Source organism: Zootoca vivipara, chromosome 15 (genome assembly GCF_963506605.1).
Source record: "Zootoca vivipara chromosome 15, rZooViv1.1, whole genome shotgun sequence".
NCBI classification, from domain to species: Eukaryota; Metazoa; Chordata; class Lepidosauria; order Squamata; family Lacertidae; genus Zootoca; species Zootoca vivipara.
In genome coordinates this window covers 3500428-3520131 of record NC_083290.1, presented here as the reverse complement: position 1 = coordinate 3520131, position 19704 = coordinate 3500428, and the positions used below count along the sequence as shown (strand labels likewise).

Here is a 19704-nt window from a genome sequence, read left to right as displayed (position 1 = left end):
ACCCAACCCTAGCACTCACTCTCGGCTGCATCTCTGTGCCAGGAGAGGATGCAGGAGCTGGTCAGAGACAGGGGAGAGCAAAGATTACCCGCCCTCAGCAGAAACACGAAGGCAGGAAGGAGGAAATCATGCAGAGGCACACCAGGAAGGCCTCTCTCCAGTGGTGGGCATTCTGGTATCAGAGAAGCCGTTTTATCATCTGTGGTCGCTTGTCATCTTCTTCTTCTTTCGTGACCACTTGTAGCCGAGTAAGATTGTCTTCTATAAACACGGTTTTAACAATGGGTCCGTATAATATAATTATAATAATAATAATAATTTTTTATTTATACCCCACCCATCTGGCTGGGCCTCCCCAGCCACTCTGGGCGGCTTCCAAAAGAAAAATAAAACACAGTAATCTATTAAGCATTAAAAGCCTCCCTGAACAGGGCTGCCTTCAGACGTCTTCTAAAAGTCTGGTAGTTGTTTTCCTCTTTGACATCTGTTGGGAGGGCGTTCCACAGGGCGGGTGCCACTACCGAGAAGACCCTCTACCTAGTTCCCTGCAACTTGGCTTCTCACAACGAGGGAACCGTCAGAAGTCCCTCGGCACTGGACCTCAGTGTCCGGGCAGAACGATGGAGGTGGAGACGCTTCGTCAGGTATACTGGACCAAGGCCGTTCAGGGCTTTAAAGGTCAGCACCAACACTTTGAATTGTGCTCGGAAATGTACTGGGAGCCAATGTAGATCTTTCAAGACCGGTGTTATGTGGTCTCGGCGGCTGCTCCCAGTCACCAGTCTAGCTGCCGTATTCTGGATTAGTTGTAGTTTCCGAGTCACCTTCAAAGGTAGCCCCACGTAGAGCGCATTGCAGTAGTCCAAGCGGGAGATAACCAGAGCATGCACCACTCTGGCGAGACAGTCTGCAGGCAGGTAGGGTCTCAGCCTGCGTACCAGATGGAGCTGATAGACAGCTGCCCTGGACACAGAATTGACCCGTAAGTGACTGTGGAGGCCAAATCTGGATCCACACATCCTTCCACAGTGGGGACATGGGTTACCAGGCAGGAGTTGATCCCGGTGTGGATTTGCCAGGCGTGCCTTCCTCTTAGCACGTTTCTCCCTTGTGTCCTGAGTTGGAGTGTCTTCAAAGCCCATGACATCTTTGATAAAGGCTGGAGCGCTCGCAGGCCAGTGTTTCTCAGTTGTCGGTGTTTATACTGCATTCTTTTGAGAGAGTCTTTAAACCTCTTTTGTTGACCACCAGCATCACGCTTTCCATTTTTAAGTTTGGAATTTTTAAAGTTCTCTCGTGGACCGCTGAGCAGTCCGCCGATTTGCCCAGATCAATGCCTAAAGAATTTCCTGCTCCGAGTTTGAATGACCTACCTGTCGCTGGTAAAGACGTAAGCTACCACATCCTTCACGGCTGCCAGGAGGCCAGCAAACACCATAGCAAACACACCTGGGAGAGAGGAGACCAGAAGCGTTGTTAAATGTGACAGTATTTAAAGAGCCCCTCTGGCAATGGGGGGGGGGGAACCTTGCCTCAGAGGTAGCACATCTCTCATGCTGGGGTGAGGGAACCTCAGGTCTGAATGCGGCCCTCCGTGATTCTCTGTCCGGCCCTTGGGACACTCTCCAGGCCCCGCCTCCCCCAAGCCCCGCCCCCTTTCCCAAGATGGTTCTGCAGGATGTCAGATAGGAATGGGTGTTTAAAAACCCTTTCCACCTGTTGTTTCATTCTCTCTCTCTCTCTCTTTGCCTCTGGCCCTTCCCATCACTATCACACGGCCCCCAGAAGGTCGCTTGTGAGAATACAGGTGAAACTCGGAAAATTAGAATATCGTCGAAAAGTGCATTTATTTCAGTAATGCAACTTAAAAGGTGAAACCAATATATGAGACAGATGCATGACATACAAAGCAAGATATGTCAAGCCTTTATTTGTTGTAACTGTAATTATTTGTCGTTAGGCGGGTCAATTATAAATGGAATGTAATTAATGAAATGTAATAGTGATGTTTATTTTTGTAGTATTGTAACTATTTGTTTTATTACTGTGGAATTTCCAAAAGAAAGCATTTGTAAAAATTAAAATTAAAATAAAAAATAATAAGTTGCATTACTGAAATAAATGCACTTTTCGACGATATTCTAATTTTCCGAGTTTCACCTGTATGCAGCTTTCAGACAGGAAAAAAAAAAAAGAGGGTTCTCTGCCCCTGAGCTTAGGGGACTCTGACCCTTTAAGGATCAACCCGTCTTGGAAAAGAGAGCTCCGCCCACTACCAGAGTGACTGCGGCAGCCTTAAAGAGACATACACACCCGTGCAGAGGAGCCCTGTGATGCAGGACAGTTTGGCTTGCTGGATGTCACCGGCCCCCAGGGCATTCCCCACTCGGACGCTGGAGGCAACGCTCATGCCTTGAGGTAACTGGTGGGGGGACAGGAGAGGGGAGTAAGCAAGGGAGCAAAATACTCTGCAGTCAAAGGGAGTGAGGAGTGAAAGCAATAGCCCCTTAATAATAATAATAATAATAATAATAATAATAATAATAATAATTTATTTATACCCCGCCCATGTGGCTGGGTTTCCCCAGCCACTCTGGGCGGCTTCCAACAGGAAAATGAAATATAATAATCGATTAAACATTAAAAGCCTCCCTAAACAGGGCTGCCCTCAGATGTCTTCTAAAAATCTGGTAGCTGTTTTTCTCTTTGACATCTGATGGGAGGGCGTTCCACAGGGCGGGAGCCACCACCGAGAAGGCCCTCTGCCTGGTTCCCTGCAACATGGCTTCTCGCAACAAGGGAACCACCAGAAGGCCCTCCTTGGAGCTGGACCTCAGTGTCCGGGCAGAACGATGGGGGTGGAGACGCTCCTTCAGGTATACTGGACCGAGGCCGTTTAGGGCTTTAAAGGTCAGCACCAACACTTTGAATTGTGCTCGGAAACGTACTGGGAGCCAATGCAGGTCTTTCAAGACCGGTGTTATGTGGTCTCGGTGGTGTTATGTGGTCTTTAGCCTTTAAGGCTAAAAAAAAAAGTATTTGGAGAGTTTCTTTTTTGAAGTTGTGTGTTTTTTCGGGGAGGAGGGAGGAGAGAAGATGGTCCCAACAGTGCAATTCTAGGGATGCTTACTCAAAAGTGTGTCCCGCTGCATTCAATGCGCTGGTGCTTATTCAGTAAGCACATTTGTTTACTTTGTTTCGTAAAAATTTATATTCTGCTTAATTGTGAAACGGAACACAAAACCACACATACACCACCGCAAGGCGGTTTACAAAAATATTGAAGCAATGAAATTTTCAGCAACTGAAACACACACACACACACACCCAGTTAAAAACAACTATTTAAAACCTTTAAAAATATTTTTTTAAAAAACTTTTTTAAAAAAACAACCAGATTAAAACACATGTCAATATTCTACAGGACTGGACAGGCTTGCCTAAAATGATGTTTAGAGGAGGCACCAAAATGTGTATGGTGAAAGAACCTGTCTGGTGTCAATAGGCAGGGAGTTCCAAAGGATAGGTGATGCCACACTAAAAGAACGATCTCTTAAAAGTGTGAAATGAGTGTAGTTGTGCCCGTTCTACAGATCAAAGGGCATATATTGAGTAAATATATTGTGTTTTAATATTTCTGTTGGAAGCCACCCAGAGTGGCTGGGGTGGCCCGGCCAGATGGGTGGGGTATAAATAATAAATTATTATTATTATTATTATTATTATTATTATTAAGCGTCCCCACAAGTAAACTGGTCCCAAGCTGTTAAGGGTTTTATATACCAATAGTATTTGTTTTAATTTTTATTATGTATTTTGTGCTTTTTATATTGTAATTTCATTTTGTGAACCACCCTGAGATCTACGGGTATCAGGCGGTATACAAATTTAATTAACAACCACCACCACTTGAATTTGGCCTGGTAATGAATCGGCGCAGATCTCTGATTGGGGTGAATCATGCCCCCCCCCAAAAAGACTGCAAAATAGTGTCGCAAAGTATAAAAGCCCAAGTTGTGTAAACCGCTAAGGTATAACAAATACCTGCAATGAGAATTCAAAATAAAAGGGTTTCACTGGAACAACAGCGGCAATTTTTATAAAAACGAGAGACTCAAGTGAAGAGATAACGGCACGGCGAGTTCTAGCCGAAAATGGCGCTCAATCAGGACAAGGAAATTCAAGACCTCACCAGATATGCGACTGTAGCCAGTTCGTAGATGATGGACTGAGCACCCAGTTCGACCACGCTGATCATGCCTTGGGGAGGACAGAGGAAGAAAAGGAGACACAGAGGAATTATGAAGGCGACCTGAAAGCAGGTGCAGGGGCGTACCCAGGATCAAAACTGGGGGGGGGGGCAAGAGAGAGGGAGGGAAGGAAGGAAGGAAGGAAGGAAGGAAGGAAGGAAGGAAGGAAGGAAGGAAGGAAGGAAGGGAAAGAAAAAGAGAAGGAAGGAAGGAAGGAAGGAAGGAAGGAAGGAAGGAAGGAAGGAAGGAAGGAAGGAAGGAAGGAAGGAAGGGGTGAGAGAGAGAGAGAAGGGGGGAGGGAGGGAGAAAAAGGAAGAAAGAAAGAGGGGGGAAGGAAGGAAGGAAGGAAGGAAGGAAGGAAGGAAGGAAGGAAGGAAGGAAGGAAGGAAGGAAGGAAGGAAGGAAGGGGTGAGAGAGAGAGAGAAGGGGGGGAGGGAGGGAGAAAAAGGAAGAAAGAAAGAGGGGGAAGGAAGGAAGGAAGGAAGGAAGGAAGGAAGGAAGGAAGGAAGGAAGGAAGGAAGGAAGGAAGGAAGGAGCTCCCGTCCGCCGCCCCCCCTCCAGCTCAGGCTTCTCCTCCCCCCTCCCACATTCCTGTCGCTACAGCCGCGGAGGGGGTGAAAACAGCCCAATTTTAGATTTCTGAATATTAGAATTTCTGAATATTAGATTTCTGCATTTTAGAATTTTGTTGGAAGGCGCCCAGAGTGGCTGGGGGAACCCGGCCAGATGGGCGGGGTATAAATAATATATTATTATTATTATTATTATTATTATTATTATTATTATTATTATTATTATTATTTCCATAACCCGGTGACTTTTCCCCTTCAGTTGTCGGAGGGAAAAAGTGCGGGTTATGGTCCGTAAAATGCGGTAATTTATTTATTTTTGCTTCTAGGGGGGGAGCAACTGCCCCCCCTGCCCCTCGCTGGGTATGCCCATGAGCAGGTGACTCATCAGAGGCCGAAAAGGAGGAGGCAGAAGATGCTGGTCTTTAGACTTAATGGCAGACGTGTGAATGGGTAGGAGGTGCTGGCCTGGTCCAATTGGACACATCTCACTCTCTGCACCAGCAAGAATGAATGAACGAATGAATCTTTATTTGCGTCAGCCATCGGCCATAGCAGTAAAACAACAATACGATATACAAAGCATAGAAATAAAAAGCTAATTCTATAAAATACATTTATGGGTTTCGAATCAGTAGTCAAATAGTGGATCTTATTCTGATTGCCCCAGCTAAAAACCTTGTCACCTTTGCTGTCACCTGCTCATCTTGATCTGCCAAGAGAAAGGTCGCAGTGGTTGGGCGACCCGGAATGGACAATAAAAGAGGGGTGATAATCTCATTCCTCAAGTCTCTATAAGGAGTGCAAGCCAGAAGGGCATGCGCCACCGATTCGGTACTGCCATCTCCACAGGGGCATAAGTGTTTTTCATGTGGAATCTGTTGGAATCGTCCCTCAAGTCCAGCCGAGGGCAATACATTCAATCTTGCGAGAGTCAAAGCGTGTCTATATTTTAGAATTGCTAGGTTATGGCAGATAGGGTGCCAGAGAGTCGAAATGGGAAGGTGGAAAATAGCCACACCATGGGCAAAATTTCCTTATTGCGGCCAAGTTGTTCTGACGCTCGATATCATTTAGGCCATGACAAATTAGACCGCTTGCTTTACTAAAACCCAAAGTGAGTAGCTGTTGTAGTGATAAACCACAAGAGTGAGGTTTTTGATAGGGGGTACTGCGGTTTGTTGGCGGGACGGCTTGGAACGGTACGAAGCAAAGGGAATGCAGATGCAGGACAGGGAAGCAGACAGAGACGCAGCCTTCTCGGAAGCCTCACCCGCCAGGAAGCTGCCGATTTCAAAGGTCCACCACTCGATGCAGATCATCAGCATGCTGGGGAGGGCCAGGCGGATGAAAGAGCCCCACTCCTGCAAGCAGTCGAGCGTCCAGCCTGCAAGAACCGGCAGAAAGAGGCTTCCAAATTCCAGAAGCTTGGATTGGGCATGCGTCACATGACCCACCCTGACCTATCACTGCAAAGGGGCTCCCTAAAAAGTTTTTTCCACCCGCAGTCGCCCGCAAACTGCAAAGGGCATGGGGGTGCCAGGGGGGTTTCGCTCTCCCCTCCCTTCCACGCCCGCCTTCTCGAAGCCAAGAATAAAAAAATAATCCCCAGGTTAACACCTCGCAGAGAGTCCAAGGGTGTGTGTCATAGTTATAGTGCTGGACTAGGGACGTCGGAGGCCACAGTTCAAACTCCATTGGGTGTTCCTTGGGCTGGCCGCTGTGTCTTAGCCTAGCCTACCTCGCAGGGTTGTTGAGAGGAAATAAAACAGGGGGAAGGCAGAATGCCACACGCCCCCTTGAGCTCCTTGGAGGAATGGTGGTATAATTTTTTTAATAAAAACCAATTAATAATAATAATAATAATAATAATAATAATACCTCCCCAGGTCTCCTTGTGTATCTTCTTCCACCACACATACAGGAAGAGAAGGATGGCCTGCAAATTCTGAGAAAGCGTGTTGGCCCAGGCAGAGCCCCTGTGAAACAGCGAGGAAAAATTGGAGCAAGGTGAGAGGAAGGAATAATGGAAGGAATGTCAGGTTCAGTTTTGCTTTAGGCTAGTGGTCCTATTAACACGTTGCCATGTAGTTTTATGAGTCGTGGCGGGGCTGGCGGTGGATTTCTTTTTAATCATGAGAACTAGAAACGTAGCTTTCATTTTTTAAAAAAAAAATTGCGGAGAAATAATAATAATAATAATAATAATAATAATAATAATAATAATAAAATTTATTTATACCCCGCCCTCCCCAGCCAAAACCAATATTACCACAAAATCGAGCAATCAATTAAAATACATCCTAAAATCAAATAAGAATCAAAGTGAAATTCAATCAGATGGCAACCCGCAAATTAGGGATGGGGACCTTAAATGCACACAGATATGTGTGCCCGGGCCGTAACGCAGCAGATAAAACACTCCCACTGCCCCTGGGTTGCCTAGCATTGAAATAAGACAGCGTGTCATAGAATTGTAGCATGGGGAGGCACCCCAAAGGGCATCTAGTCCAACCCTGTCCACACCAAAACGACACACAGACTGGATATCAAAGGAGGAGGGTGTCAACAGCCTGTTGCTTCCCCTGTTGCAGAGGCAACGGTGTGAAATTCCCGTTCTGGGGGTCGCAGCCCCGTGATATCCTGGAGGGCGCGGGGTCACCACGAGCAAAACGTTCCCCAGTGATCTTACAGGTTTACGCAGGGAGAGGTTGGCCTTTTGGAAAACCAGATCCGAAGCTGTCCAGGAATTTCTGTGTTAGCAACAAGACCTTACCCTGAACCCAGAACTTACACCACTCCCAGCCCAAAGGAGTAAAGGAAGGCGGTGTTCATGATCACGTTCAGGATATTGGCCACGACGCCCGTGATCACCTGGGGCAGGAGAATAGCCTGGGATCGGGGTGGGTGGTGGGTGGGAGAGAAACAGAGAAAATTAAGCACACCTCCCCACCCAGCCAGCCCCCTCCTGCACCCATGTAAGGCTTCCCTGTTTGCATCTCCCCACCTCCCTCAACCACCAAACCCCAGAGGAATTGCCCTCAGGCATGGATCCCTTTGGGGAAAGGTTGATAAAGATTTGGAAAGTCTCTCCAGCATCTCTTTCTGACCCCCCCCCCAGCAGTCTTTAACGGTTCAAAATGTGCTCGACTGTGTTAGGCTGCTGAGAATATAAATCTAACGAGAAGCTGGAAAAGGGCCTGTGAGCCGGCTGGCGCCCATAGCTGCCAAGTTATCCCTTTTTTTAAGGGAAATTCCATTATGCTGAATAGGCTTCCTCGCGAGAAAAGGGAAAACTTGACAGCTATGCTGGCGCCTGGCCTCCCCCAGCCCTACCCTGCCCCACCCCGCTCCAAAAAATGCCAAAGGAAATATTTGCACAACCCCCTTGACCCAGCAGCAGTGACCCCCAACCTCCCCCTAAGCAGGTGAATGGCTCCATACCTGGCTTTGCAAGTAGCGGGTTTGTAGCTGGTAGATGAAAGCTGCCTGGAGGCGGGAGGAAATAAACCACAGAACCGTGTTGGGTTAAGATTTCTTTCGGCGGCAGCTTCCCTTGAGCAACTGGGCCCGCCCCGGAGAGTCCTTTGCCCTTGCCCCAGGTGATTCCCAGCATTCCCAGTTAATTCCCGGTTTGGACTGGGATGCCACAGAGCATGTCGGCGGATTAGCGAGTCGTGAGATCATCAGAAGACCCCCAAGGGGACCTCTCTCCCCTCCTGCCTCCTGTTCTCTCGGAGGCTAAACAGGTGCCCCAATAGGGTTGCCAGACTCAATAGAGGACAGGACTTCTGTGCCTTTAATTGCCCTGCTCTCTTTTGAGTCTGGAAACCTTAAAGAGAAACCAGCAGACCCTTTGCTTGGAAATTAAACAAAGGGTCTGCTGGTTTCTCTTTAAGGTTTCCAGACTCAAAAGAGAGCAGGGCAATTAAAGGCACAGAAGTCCTGTCCTCTATTGAGTCTGGCAACCCTATGCCCCAATGGGAGCCCGTAAGCAGCATTTGAACTCTTCCCCCCTCGCAATTGCCAGCAGCTGTGGCTAGTGCCCATTGAAGTAGCCATGACCCGCAAACCTCAAAACCCTGCCTTGGCATTTTGACTTGGCATTTGGAAGCTGCCCAGAACTATATGGGAAAAGGCCGGGGTGCGAATCTGTTTCCAAATGAAGGACTAACACCCGAGCCCCACCTCTGAGACACAGATCAGTTCCCCGAAGCGAATTTAAGGCGCTTCTGAAATTGCAATTGCTTTAATTGCAAGTGTAAACGGGAACAAGGCATCTGGGGTGCGGAGAGCAGAGAGGAAAGAAGGGGAGGTATTTTAAAAAACAACAACACTTACTGGGAGTGCTGGAATAAATATCATCACGTAAACCTGAGTTAACCTGCAATGAAAGACAACAACAGAAATTTTATTCTTCTTCCCAGGCGCAGTGGATAGGAAGTTAACGGGTTGATTGGCTGCATCGGAGGGAACCGCCAGAAGGCCCTCGGCACTGGACCTCAGTGTCCGGGCAGAATGACGGAGGTGGAGACGTTCCTTCAGGTATACTGGACCGAGGCCATTTAGGGCTTTAAAGGTCAGCACCAACACTTTGAATTGTGCTCGGAAACATACTGGAAGCCAAATGTAGGTCTTTCAAGACCAGTGTTATGCGGTCTTGGCAGCCGCTCCCAGTCACCAGTCTAGCTGCCGCATTCTGGATTAACTGCAGTTTCCGAGTCACCTTCAAAGGTAGCCCCACGCAGAGTGTGTTGCAGTAGTCCAAGCGGGAGATAACCAGAGCAAAGGAGCCTCGGCAGGGGAGTTCTCTGGCATTGCTCGCCACTCTGCGTAAAGGCTCGAAAACGTGAAGGACGCGGAGCTTGGAACCGATTTGGAAAACAGTGTCAGGAGACAGGAAGAGGGCTAGTTTGAGGAAACACTGTGAGGGATGGATCACAGCTCCCAACCCCATCCTGAGATATTTGCTGTAAAGGGGTGTGTGCATTTGCATGCTTGCGGGGAGCGGAACCATCTGCCTTGCTGATGCCCTAACCTGGAGACTTCTGGGTCCTGCCTGCAGAGAAGCAGGATCTGCTCTGTGTTGATGAAGAAGGCCCAGCAGGGGAAGCAGAAGAGGAGCAGGATGAGGATCCCTCGTTGCAGGATGGTCCCCACACGCTTCACATTCTTGCTCCCGTATGTCTGATTTAAAAAAAATAGCAGGAAAGCAAGAATTAAATCGGCTGCTGCTCCTTGTACCGCTGCAAAGCTTTGCCCAATTTTGGCTGTTATTCACTCAGGGGAAGGGGAGAAACTTGGGGATTAGGATGAAACCCTCCTGGCATCCCTGGTAAGAGGCGAGGCGGCCTCCTCGGGGACATATTGCACCCCTCTCCGGGCGTGCCATGTGGCATAGTGGTTAGAGTCCTTGCTTTGCAAGCAGAAACCCCCCAGGTTCAATGATAATAATTTTATTATTTGTTCCCCACCCATCTGACTAGGTTGTCCCAGCCCCTCTGGGCGGCTTCCAACAAAATATAAAAACACAGGAAGACATACACCCAACATTTAAAACTTCCCTGTATAATCCCTGGCATCTCCGGGATTTTTAAAAGGATCAGCTAGCCAGGTGATGGGGAAAAGAGCCTGGGGAGCTGCTGCCAGTCAGAGCAGGGAATACTGGGAGAGGTGGGTATAAGAAGTCAGGAGTGGTACTGAGGAGCTCCCTATGCAGTGTCCGGACATACCTGGGACATGAGAGTGTCACACACAGATGCCAATCCAGTGCCCACGGAAATGCCAATCACATTGATGACCTGGGAGGCAGGAGTAATGAGAGAAAGGGTGTCAAGGTCAGTGGAAGAACAACTGCTTGGCATGCAGAGAGTCCCCCAGCGGCATCTACAGTTGGGAACGTCCCCTACTCGAAATTCTGAAGTGCTGCTGCCAGTCAGTGCAGACAACACTAGATAGCCCATTGCCCCAGCTCAGTATATAGGGCAGCTTCCTGGGTTCCTAACGAAACCAGCCCCCATTATTCAGAACCACGGGGAGCTGCCACTTGACTCTTAAGGGAAAGATAAGAGTTCCACGTTCGGCATTTCTAGGTGGGACTGAGCCGCTGCTGCCAGTCAGTGCAGGCAGCGCTGAGGCAGGCACACCCTTGGCCCGACGCGGCACCAGCAGCTTCCTACGTTCCTCGTGAAACCAGAACCATGAGGACTGGGGTCTTGGCTCTGCTTTTAGCGAGAGGGCTGCATCTCGAGGGTGGAGCACTTGCCCCAGCTCCGATCGCCAGCTCTCAGGGAGCGGGGCAGCCCAGGGGTCTGGCTGGGTGCAAGGCAGCTCTTGCACTTCCTCCACCCTCCACAGGTGGGGCAGGTCCCTACGTACCGATACAGCGAGGGTGACGGCATCCAGCTCGACTTTGCCCAGGTGGCCGCAGAAGATGGAGCTCACCACGCTGATCAGGAAGCCCAGAAGCTGCGCCACGAACTAAGGAGGAAGGGTAAGGGGTGAGGACCTCCTATCGCCGCGATCCCAAGCACACAATTAAACTGTGGAACTCACTCCTGCAGGAGGCGGTGGCGGCAGTGGTGTAGCATGGGGCAGTGGCCCGGGGCGCAAAATTCTTCTTCTTTTTGTAATTTTTATTAAATTTTATGTTCGAGCATTTAAAATATTCATTTAAACAACCTTAAAATACCAGTCCCTTCCCTTCTTCTCTTTCTGCATACAGCGTCTAGATCAAGGGAAGTAATAGTACCACTGTATTCTGCTCTGGTCAGACCTCACCTGGAGTACTGTGTCCAGTTCTGGGCACCGCAGTTCAAGAAGGATACGGACAAGCTGGAATGTGTCCAGAAGAGGGCAACCAAAATGGTCAAAGGCCTGGAAACGATGCCTTATGAGGAATGGCTTAGGGCGCTGGGTATGTTTAGCCTGGAGAAGAGAAGGTTAAGGGGTGATATGATAGCCATGTTCAAATATATAAAAGGATGTCATATAGAGGAGGGAGAAAGGTTGTTTTCTGCTGCTCCAGAGAAGCGGACACGGAGCAATGGATTCAAACTACAAGAAAGAAGATTCCACCTAAACATTAGGAAGAACTTCCTGACAGTAAGAGCTGTTCGGCAGTGGAATTTGCTACCAAGGAGTGTGGTGGAGTCTCCTTCTTTGGAGGTCTTTAAGCAGAGGCTTTGGACAGTGTTCTCGAAGCTACGAACATGAGTTTGACCAAACTGCGGGAGGCAGTGCAAGACAGGAGTGCCTGGCGTGCTATGGTCCATGGGGTCACGAAGAGTCGGACACGACTAAACAACAACAACAAGCAGAGGCTTGACAGGCATATGTCAAGAATGCTTTGATGGTGTTTCCTGCTTGGCAGGGGGTTGGACTGGATGGCCCTTGTGGTCTCTTCCAACTCTATGATTCTATGATTCTAAGTCTCTCTGTGCTTCCGAATATGTACAAGCCACAGCCTCTCGCACCCGCATCCTGCTCGAGGGCGTCCTATTGGGGCATCTGCTCGACATCACCATGAGAGCAGGCTGTCTCCTTATTCCCAAACGCAAGGTCTCGGTACAGGGAACACCCCTGGGTATTTTGTCATGCAGGAGCTAGCTTTCTACCTGCAGGGAGCCTGCAACGTTGCTCAAAAAATGGTTCAAAACATTTCCATTCCCCCCTCGCGGCTCGCAGGACCTCTCCCGTGTGTCTTGGCCCTGCGGAGTTTGAACTGGCTTTTGGTTCCAGGACCTGGGGCCCGATCCAAAGCGGTGTTTTCTTGTACTTGGGGAACGGCGCCAAGAGAAGCTGAACAGGTCCCAACAAGCACAGCTTACGCGAAGCTCAGCACTACCCCAGGGCACCAATCGTTCACCCTGACAAGGATCTGGGAGGGGAAGGAGAAAATAAGCATTTTGTTTCCTGCCCGTGCGATGGCGAGGAGAGGTTTATGACAGCAGTCCTCTAATTCTGGACGTGCCCTGACACAAATATGTGGATTTTTTTGGAGGGTGGGGGAAGAAGAGAAGAGGCAATATACTGTTAGCTGAATGGCCCAATCCGGAACATGTCAATAGAGAGACCCAGCAGAGGACAAGAAAAACAATATTAAAAAGTCAGGTCCTTGGCTCCTATATCCGAAGGATAAATGTCCCTGCTATTTCCAAAGTTCAGGCATTGTGCGGAGTTGCAAAATACTCCCCCCCCAATTTTAGTGGGGGGGGGTAAGTGACCCAGAAACATCTCAGTGAAGACTGAATGTGCTTGGTGATCCTGGAATGCTGATAAACTGTTGGGAGAAGGGGAAAAGGGAGTGGAGCTCAGTGATAGAGCATCTGTTTGAACTCAGTCCTGGGTTCAAATCCCCGGCATCATCAGGTAGGACTGGGGAAAGACTCTATAAAACCCTGCCGGTCAGTGTGGACAGTACTGTGCTGGATGGACCAAAGGGTCAACTCATCACAAGGCAGCTTCCTAAGTTCTCATGGGGGGGAGGGGCTAGAATCTGGAAGAGCAGCAGTTCACGCCGCAACATTTTATTGCAGTGCACATGTGTCCTGTTCCCTCCCCCCCCCCCCAGGATTAAACTTGGGACCTTTTATGCAAAGCATGTGCTCAGACAGACAGCCACACACACACACAAAACCCCTCAACCTCAGGGCATGAAAGTTTCAAGAGGTGCCATTATCTGGAAGCAAAGAACTTCCGACTCAAAGTCAGATGCTTGCAGAATGGTCAATGAACAAAAGGCAATTTGGGATTGAAGGAATGAATGAATGGATCCCTCTCCCTCTGCTCTAGAGGGACAGAACAGCTGATCGAAACATAAGATCACACACACAAGCACTTCAAAGTTCAGCATGCGCAATTCCCCAGGTTCTTCCTTCCTTCCTTCCTTTTTTAAAGAGAAATGTTGTGATCTGCCGAGCAAATTCAAGATTTTAAGTTTGCGTTTGTCGTACATCTTTTTAGCCGAGTTAATTTCTTGCGGATATATTCGCCGTGCTGGACCACAAGCAAACAAACAAATCCGAATCTACAGCCCAGAGCACTTTGCAAGATAACTAAAATAAGCAGGCATCCCAGGATCTGAGCAAGCGTCAGCTTTAGGGTCCTTTGCAAGCGGGGTGGGGGTAGGGGGGTGGGCACGGAGAGAAGCACACAAGCCTTCCAGGATCTGAAGAGTCAGGCCAACAAGCAGCTCTCTGCAAAACCTCAGCCCCTTGGTGGATAACTCAGTTCTAGGTCCCCCTTGTAAAAGTTGCAAGAGCCAAGGGGAGCGGAAATCAAGCTTCAGAACAGCCAACGCCAATATTAGATTAAGAGCAGAATAATAAAATATGGGAGTTCCAGTGTTTTTATTTTAGAAGAAAAGATAAGAAAAGAAAAAGTGAGACATCATTGTGTGGCCCACCAAACGTATTTTTTAAAAATGTTTTAAATTATTGTTGTTAGTTCTTTTTTATTGATAACATTAGCAGTTTAGCTGTTTTGAGGTGGGGTTTCCCCCCCCCCCAATCTAGCAGCATATAAATTTCAGGAAGTAGTTCCTTGGGAAGGATTAATTGTCGTGAGGGAAACTGGGCAAACTCCTAATAATTCCCAGCCCTCTTAACAAACTACAGTTCCCAGGGTCCTTTGGGGGAAGTCGTGACTGTTTAAAAGCTTAACATGAGCCAACAGTGTGATGCAGCAGCAAAAAAAAGCGAATGCTATTCTTGCCTGCATCAACAGAAGAAGTCTAGTGTGCGGATCAAGGGAAGGAATAGTCCCTCTCTATTCTGCCTTGGTCAGACCACACCTGGAATACTGTGTCCAATTCTGGGGACCACAATTTAAGAAGGATGTTGACTAGCTGGAACATGTGCAACCAAGGAGTGTGACCAAGATGATCAAGGGTCTGGAAACCAAGCCCTATGAGGAGTGGTTGAAGGAGTTGGATATGTTTAGCCTGGAAAAGAGGAGACTGAGAGGAGATACGATAGCCATCTTCCAATATCTTAAGGCCTATCACATGGATGATGGAGCAAGCTTGTTTTCTCCTGCTCTGGGGGGGGGGGTAGGACCCGAACCCATGGCTTCAAGTGACAAGAAAGGAGATTGTGACTAAACACCAGGAAGAACTTTCCGACAGTAAGAGCAGTTTGACAGTTGAGATTCCTGCATTGCAGGGGGTTGGACTAGATGACCCTCGGGGGTCCCTTCCAACTCTATGATTCTATGAAAGTGGTCTGATACAGCTTTAAAAACACTGTGAAGATAGGGGCATTGCTTTTGTACTATAGGATGTACATTTCAGCCGTGCAGAAGCCAGAGATTTTCACGAACATCTCGCCATCCAAGCAAACAAGCGGATTTTTTATTTTTATTTTACAGTTCAAGGACACATTCCAAAAAGTTAAAGAACTCAAGAAAGGCAGGAAGTATGGGGCGTGACCCGAGGAGAACATCAAGGGCCAGAAAGAGAGAGCCAGAGGGCCACATCCAGACCTCAGGCCTGATGTCCCACTGCCACTACTCTAGTCTAACCCTCCCCCTTCAATCCGGTGCAGTATCTAGAATGCAGAATAAAACAATGTTTTCAGCTTTGCCTCATGGTTTTATCGGGGTGGGTCTTGTCTATATTGTATTGTTCTGGCGCGAGAGGTCTTGGCAAGGGCCTGCCCTGAAAGGCAAGCTAGAAAATCTCTAAAAGAAAAACAAAAGCACTTTCGATTCCATCATGAGCCAATTTCCATGCAAAAATAAAGATTTTAAAAAACAGCCAGGTTTCGTGCAAGAGGTCACAAGGCTGAGCTGGAAAATGAAATGTGTACTTTAGTTTTTAGCGGGTGGTAAAAGGGGCTCAGGGTGGGGTCTCTGGGTCCCAATAAGCTCAGACTTTGACCCCCCCCACACACACACACCTCCTTCCCTTATCAACTAGGGGTGAGTCCACCTTTGGGCAAGGACAAGATAGGGCGGGTCTCTTGAGACCACAGCTGTGAATGAGGATGTCTGCAGTTCAGGGTAGAGCACCTGCTTTGCATGCAGAAGGTCCCGGGTTCAACCCCCAGTGGCATCTCCTGGTAGGGAATGTCTCCTAGCCTGAAACGCTGGAGAGCTGCTGCCAGTCAGTGCAGACAACACTGGGTTAAATGGGCCAATGAACTGACTCATTTTAAGGCAGTTCAACTGAAATCAGCCCTTCGTTCAGAATCATGAGGACTGGAACCTTGTTCTATTTTCAGAGGACGTAGTGTAGTTCTGTCTCTCAACTTCCTCCTTCCCCTCCTCTTCTTTCCTCTTCCCTTCCTCCTGCCTTTCCTCTATTCACCTCTCATTTCATTCTTTTCTTTTTCTCTGCCCTTCTCCCTCCCATTTTCTCATCCTTCATCCCACGCCTCCCATTTCATCTCCTGCAGGTTGCATCCAGTGCTAGCTCTATTCACTCAGAGTAGACCCATGGAAATGAAGGGGCACGGCTAACTCATCCATTCTGATGGGGCAGCGATACTTCTGGGTTAAGCTTGGTCGGGGACAACCCCATAATTATTTCGTTTAGTCTTTCAAATAAAAATTACACACTGCTTGATTGTGAGAGGGAGAAACTCAGAGCAATTTGCAAAAACAACGGAACAGTGAGATTTATCAGTGAAAAACAGCCGCCCTCTCGTACAAGAGACGGAATGGAATGTTAACTGATTATTGATAGTTATAAGAATTTTCTATAATGACATCAGATATTTATTTTAGCGTAGTGCCTAAATTTTTAATCATAATCTTAAACTTTTCTTTTTGAATTGTTAATATTTGTCCTTGTGAGCTGTGAATTGTGTTATATTATTTGTGGCTTGTAAGAGTCCGCTGTTTTATTTGATTTGTTTTGTTGCGTTGTGATTTATGATGGGCGTAAAGCCAAATAAACATCTTTGTTTGTTTGTTTGTTTAAACAATTATTTTTTTAAAATAGAATTGGCGGTAAACGAAACATTAGATTAAAAGCCATTTCAACTCTCCACATTTTTATTCCTCCCATTTCTCTCTCCTTCCCTCCCATTTTATTCTTCCTATCTTGTAATTCTCCCCAGATCTCTCTCTGATCTCCCTTTCCTTTCTCAGTCTCTCCGCCTCTCTTCATTTATCCTGGTGCTTCTCTCCCTCTGCCCATTCCGCCCGCACAACAACCCTGGGAGGCGGGCCAAGGGCGCTCTAACCACTGCGCCACCGCTGCCCTTTCCCCGCGAAAGAGATCGCGGTCCCCTTCTCCTCTGGGTTCCCCTCCCCGCCTGCCCTCCTTCCTCACCACGGGGCCGCCGATCTGGACCAGCTCGCGGGCCTCTCGCCAGGCGCCGACGGGGACGAGGCGGCGGAGGCTCCGGCCGCAGCGCCCGCAGCAGGAGGGCGAGGGCGGCGGCGGCCGGCCGGTGGGGCCCGAAGGCAGCGGCTGGATCTCCTCGGGCTCGTCCTCCTCCGCGCCTCGGTTCTCCTCCAGCCTCCGCATCGTCCTCCTCCCCGGCGGGGCGAGGGACCAGCAGCAGCAGCAGCAGCAACTCCGACCGGCAGCGCCAACGGCCGCGCCGTCCAGCCCAGCCGAAGCATCGCTCCCCGCCGGCGGCCACGTGCAGCGCAGGCGGGCGAGGGGGGCGGGCGCGCGGCGGGGGGAATCCCCTTCCCGATTGGGCGGAGCCGGCGGTGACGCGCGCGCCACGGGAGGGGGAAGACCCCGGTCGCCCCCCTGACCCCCAAGTCGGATGTGCGGGTGGGGTGGGGGGCTCTATCCGTCTTTTTATGATTCATTTCACATTTTTGTTGTTGTTTTTGTTAATTAATTAATTACTTGCCCAGCCCTTCACCCAGGGCAGGTCACAACCATTAAAAAAATATATATTAAATATCCATTAGTAAATAGAAAATTCTGATTAAAATTGATTTACTATATTATTAGTATTACTTGCCCAGACCTTCATCCTAAGGTCCCAGGGCAGGTCACAACAATTCAAACAAAATATTAAACAGCAATTAATAATAATAATAATAATAATAATAATAATAATAATTTTTATTTATACCCCGCCCTTCCCAGTCAAGACCGGGCTCAGGGCGGCTAACAACAAATAATATCAACACAAATATAAAAGAAACATTTCAGTTAAAACAACAGAATAATACAATGTTAAAATTCAATTTTAAAATTAAAAATCTACGAATAAGATAAAACCATTATAAATAAAACCTTAGGGGAGGGTAACCGTGGGGTCAGACTGTGTCAGTCCGAAGGCCAAACGAAACAGCTCTGTCTTGCAGGCCCTACGAAAAGATGACAAATCCCGCAGGGCCCTAGTCTCCTGGGACAGAGCGTTCCACCAGGTCGGGGCCAGTACTGAGAAGGCCCTGGTCCTGGTCGAGGCCAGCCTAGCCACCTTGTGACTCGGGATCTCCAATATGTTATTATTTGTGGACCGTAATGTCCTCTGTGGGTCATACCGGGAGAGGCGGTCCCGTAGGTACGAGGGTCCTAAGCCGCATAAGGCTTTAAAGGTCAAAACCAGCACCTTGAACCTGATCCTGTACTCCACCGGGAGCCAGTGCAGTTGGTAAAGCACTGGATGAATATGATCCCGCAGCCGGGACCCCGTAAGGAGCCTCGCCGCGGCATTCTGCACCCGCTGGAGTTTCAATTAGTAAATAGAAAATTCTGATTAAAATTTTTTTACTATATTATTCGTATTAATTACCTGCCCTTCACCCTAAAGCCCCAGGGCAGGTGACAACAATTAAAATGCGATATTTAAAAATGATTATCAAAGCAATGAATGAAGTTTATTATAATTGGTTTTATTTTTATTATTATCCATATTAATTTACTGCTCTTCACCATAAAGCCCAAGGGCAGGTCACAACAATCAAAATGCAATATTAAATAATCATTATTAAATGTATTAATAGAAATGATTATTAAATTTATTATTCATATTCATATTCCCTGACCTTTCCTCCAAGGAGCTTGAGGCAGCATCAGTTACCCCACCGCTATTTTTTTTAAATCTTCACAACAACCCTGTGAGGTAGGTTAAGCTCAGAGAAAGGTGAGTGTTTAAATGTATGACTGGCCCAGGATCACTTAGTGAGAGTGCATTGGGAGTGGGGGGTTTGAACCCTGCCTAAGGTCAATATTTTCACCATTATGTCATATTGACTTCATTCTTTATATTTTTCTTATTACTGCTATGAGCATAGCCCACACGCAGCAGCTTATATACCCTCAACATGCAAAGTGATGCAATACAAAACCGCGAAAGCTGAACAGATTATAAAGCAGTGCTACAAAAGTGATTCCGGTTTTGATTTCAGAAGTAAGTCATACTGGGTTTACTCCAAAGGACATTCCGCTCAGTTGCACGAGGCTGAATCCCTAGTAAGCACCATCAGAGTCTCAGAGTTAGTCTGGAGCCAACCCTCTCTAGTCTATTTCATTGGATCACATCACATCTGGGTAAGAATCAGACAAACTTCCTATGGAAACATTACTAAAAGGCTGGGAATCAGATATCGGGAATAAAATCCAGGTTCAATAAGTGGCACACTCATCCATTAAAACCCGTACCCAGTTCAATCCCTGACTGTTCGACCTAGTTTAATTTCTTCTTGAGTCATTTTGAGCTCTGTCGATTTCAATAGGCTTGACTCTATCTACTCATTTAAAAGCAGCTCTTGATATGCTATATTGCACCCTAATACATTGGCAATATATATACACTCTCTCTCTCTCTTAAAGCAGACAAACGTTAATAGTTGCCTCTCTCGGTCCTCTCTAAGACCTTTCCCCGTCAAACAACGCAAGACAACGTAAGACAGATGCAATATGTCTGCGAAAACCTGCCCTCAAAAGGTCAGGGTTGTACGACTGGGGG

At 47.9% G+C, this 19704-nt stretch overlaps 1 protein-coding gene across 1 annotated transcript in view; it reads right to left on the bottom strand.

Moving 5' to 3' along the window:
* Positions 1-17294, bottom strand: part of LOC118096768 (multidrug and toxin extrusion protein 2) — a 31080-nt gene extending 13786 nt beyond the window's left edge. The window contains exons 1-12 of the mRNA XM_035138918.2: positions 17097-17294; positions 11198-11299; positions 10552-10620; positions 9858-10006; positions 9161-9203; positions 8264-8308; positions 7614-7711; positions 6701-6798; positions 6093-6206; positions 4193-4260; positions 2314-2422; positions 1374-1449 (exon numbers count right to left, since the gene is read on the bottom strand). Of these exons, the coding sequence (XP_034994809.2) occupies positions 1374-1449; positions 2314-2422; positions 4193-4260; positions 6093-6206; positions 6701-6798; positions 7614-7711; positions 8264-8308; positions 9161-9203; positions 9858-10006; positions 10552-10620; positions 11198-11299; positions 17097-17294 (1169 nt within the window). The remainder of the gene's footprint in view (positions 1-1373; positions 1450-2313; positions 2423-4192; positions 4261-6092; positions 6207-6700; positions 6799-7613; positions 7712-8263; positions 8309-9160; positions 9204-9857; positions 10007-10551; positions 10621-11197; positions 11300-17096) is intronic.
* Positions 17295-19704: the final 2410 nt, after the last annotated feature.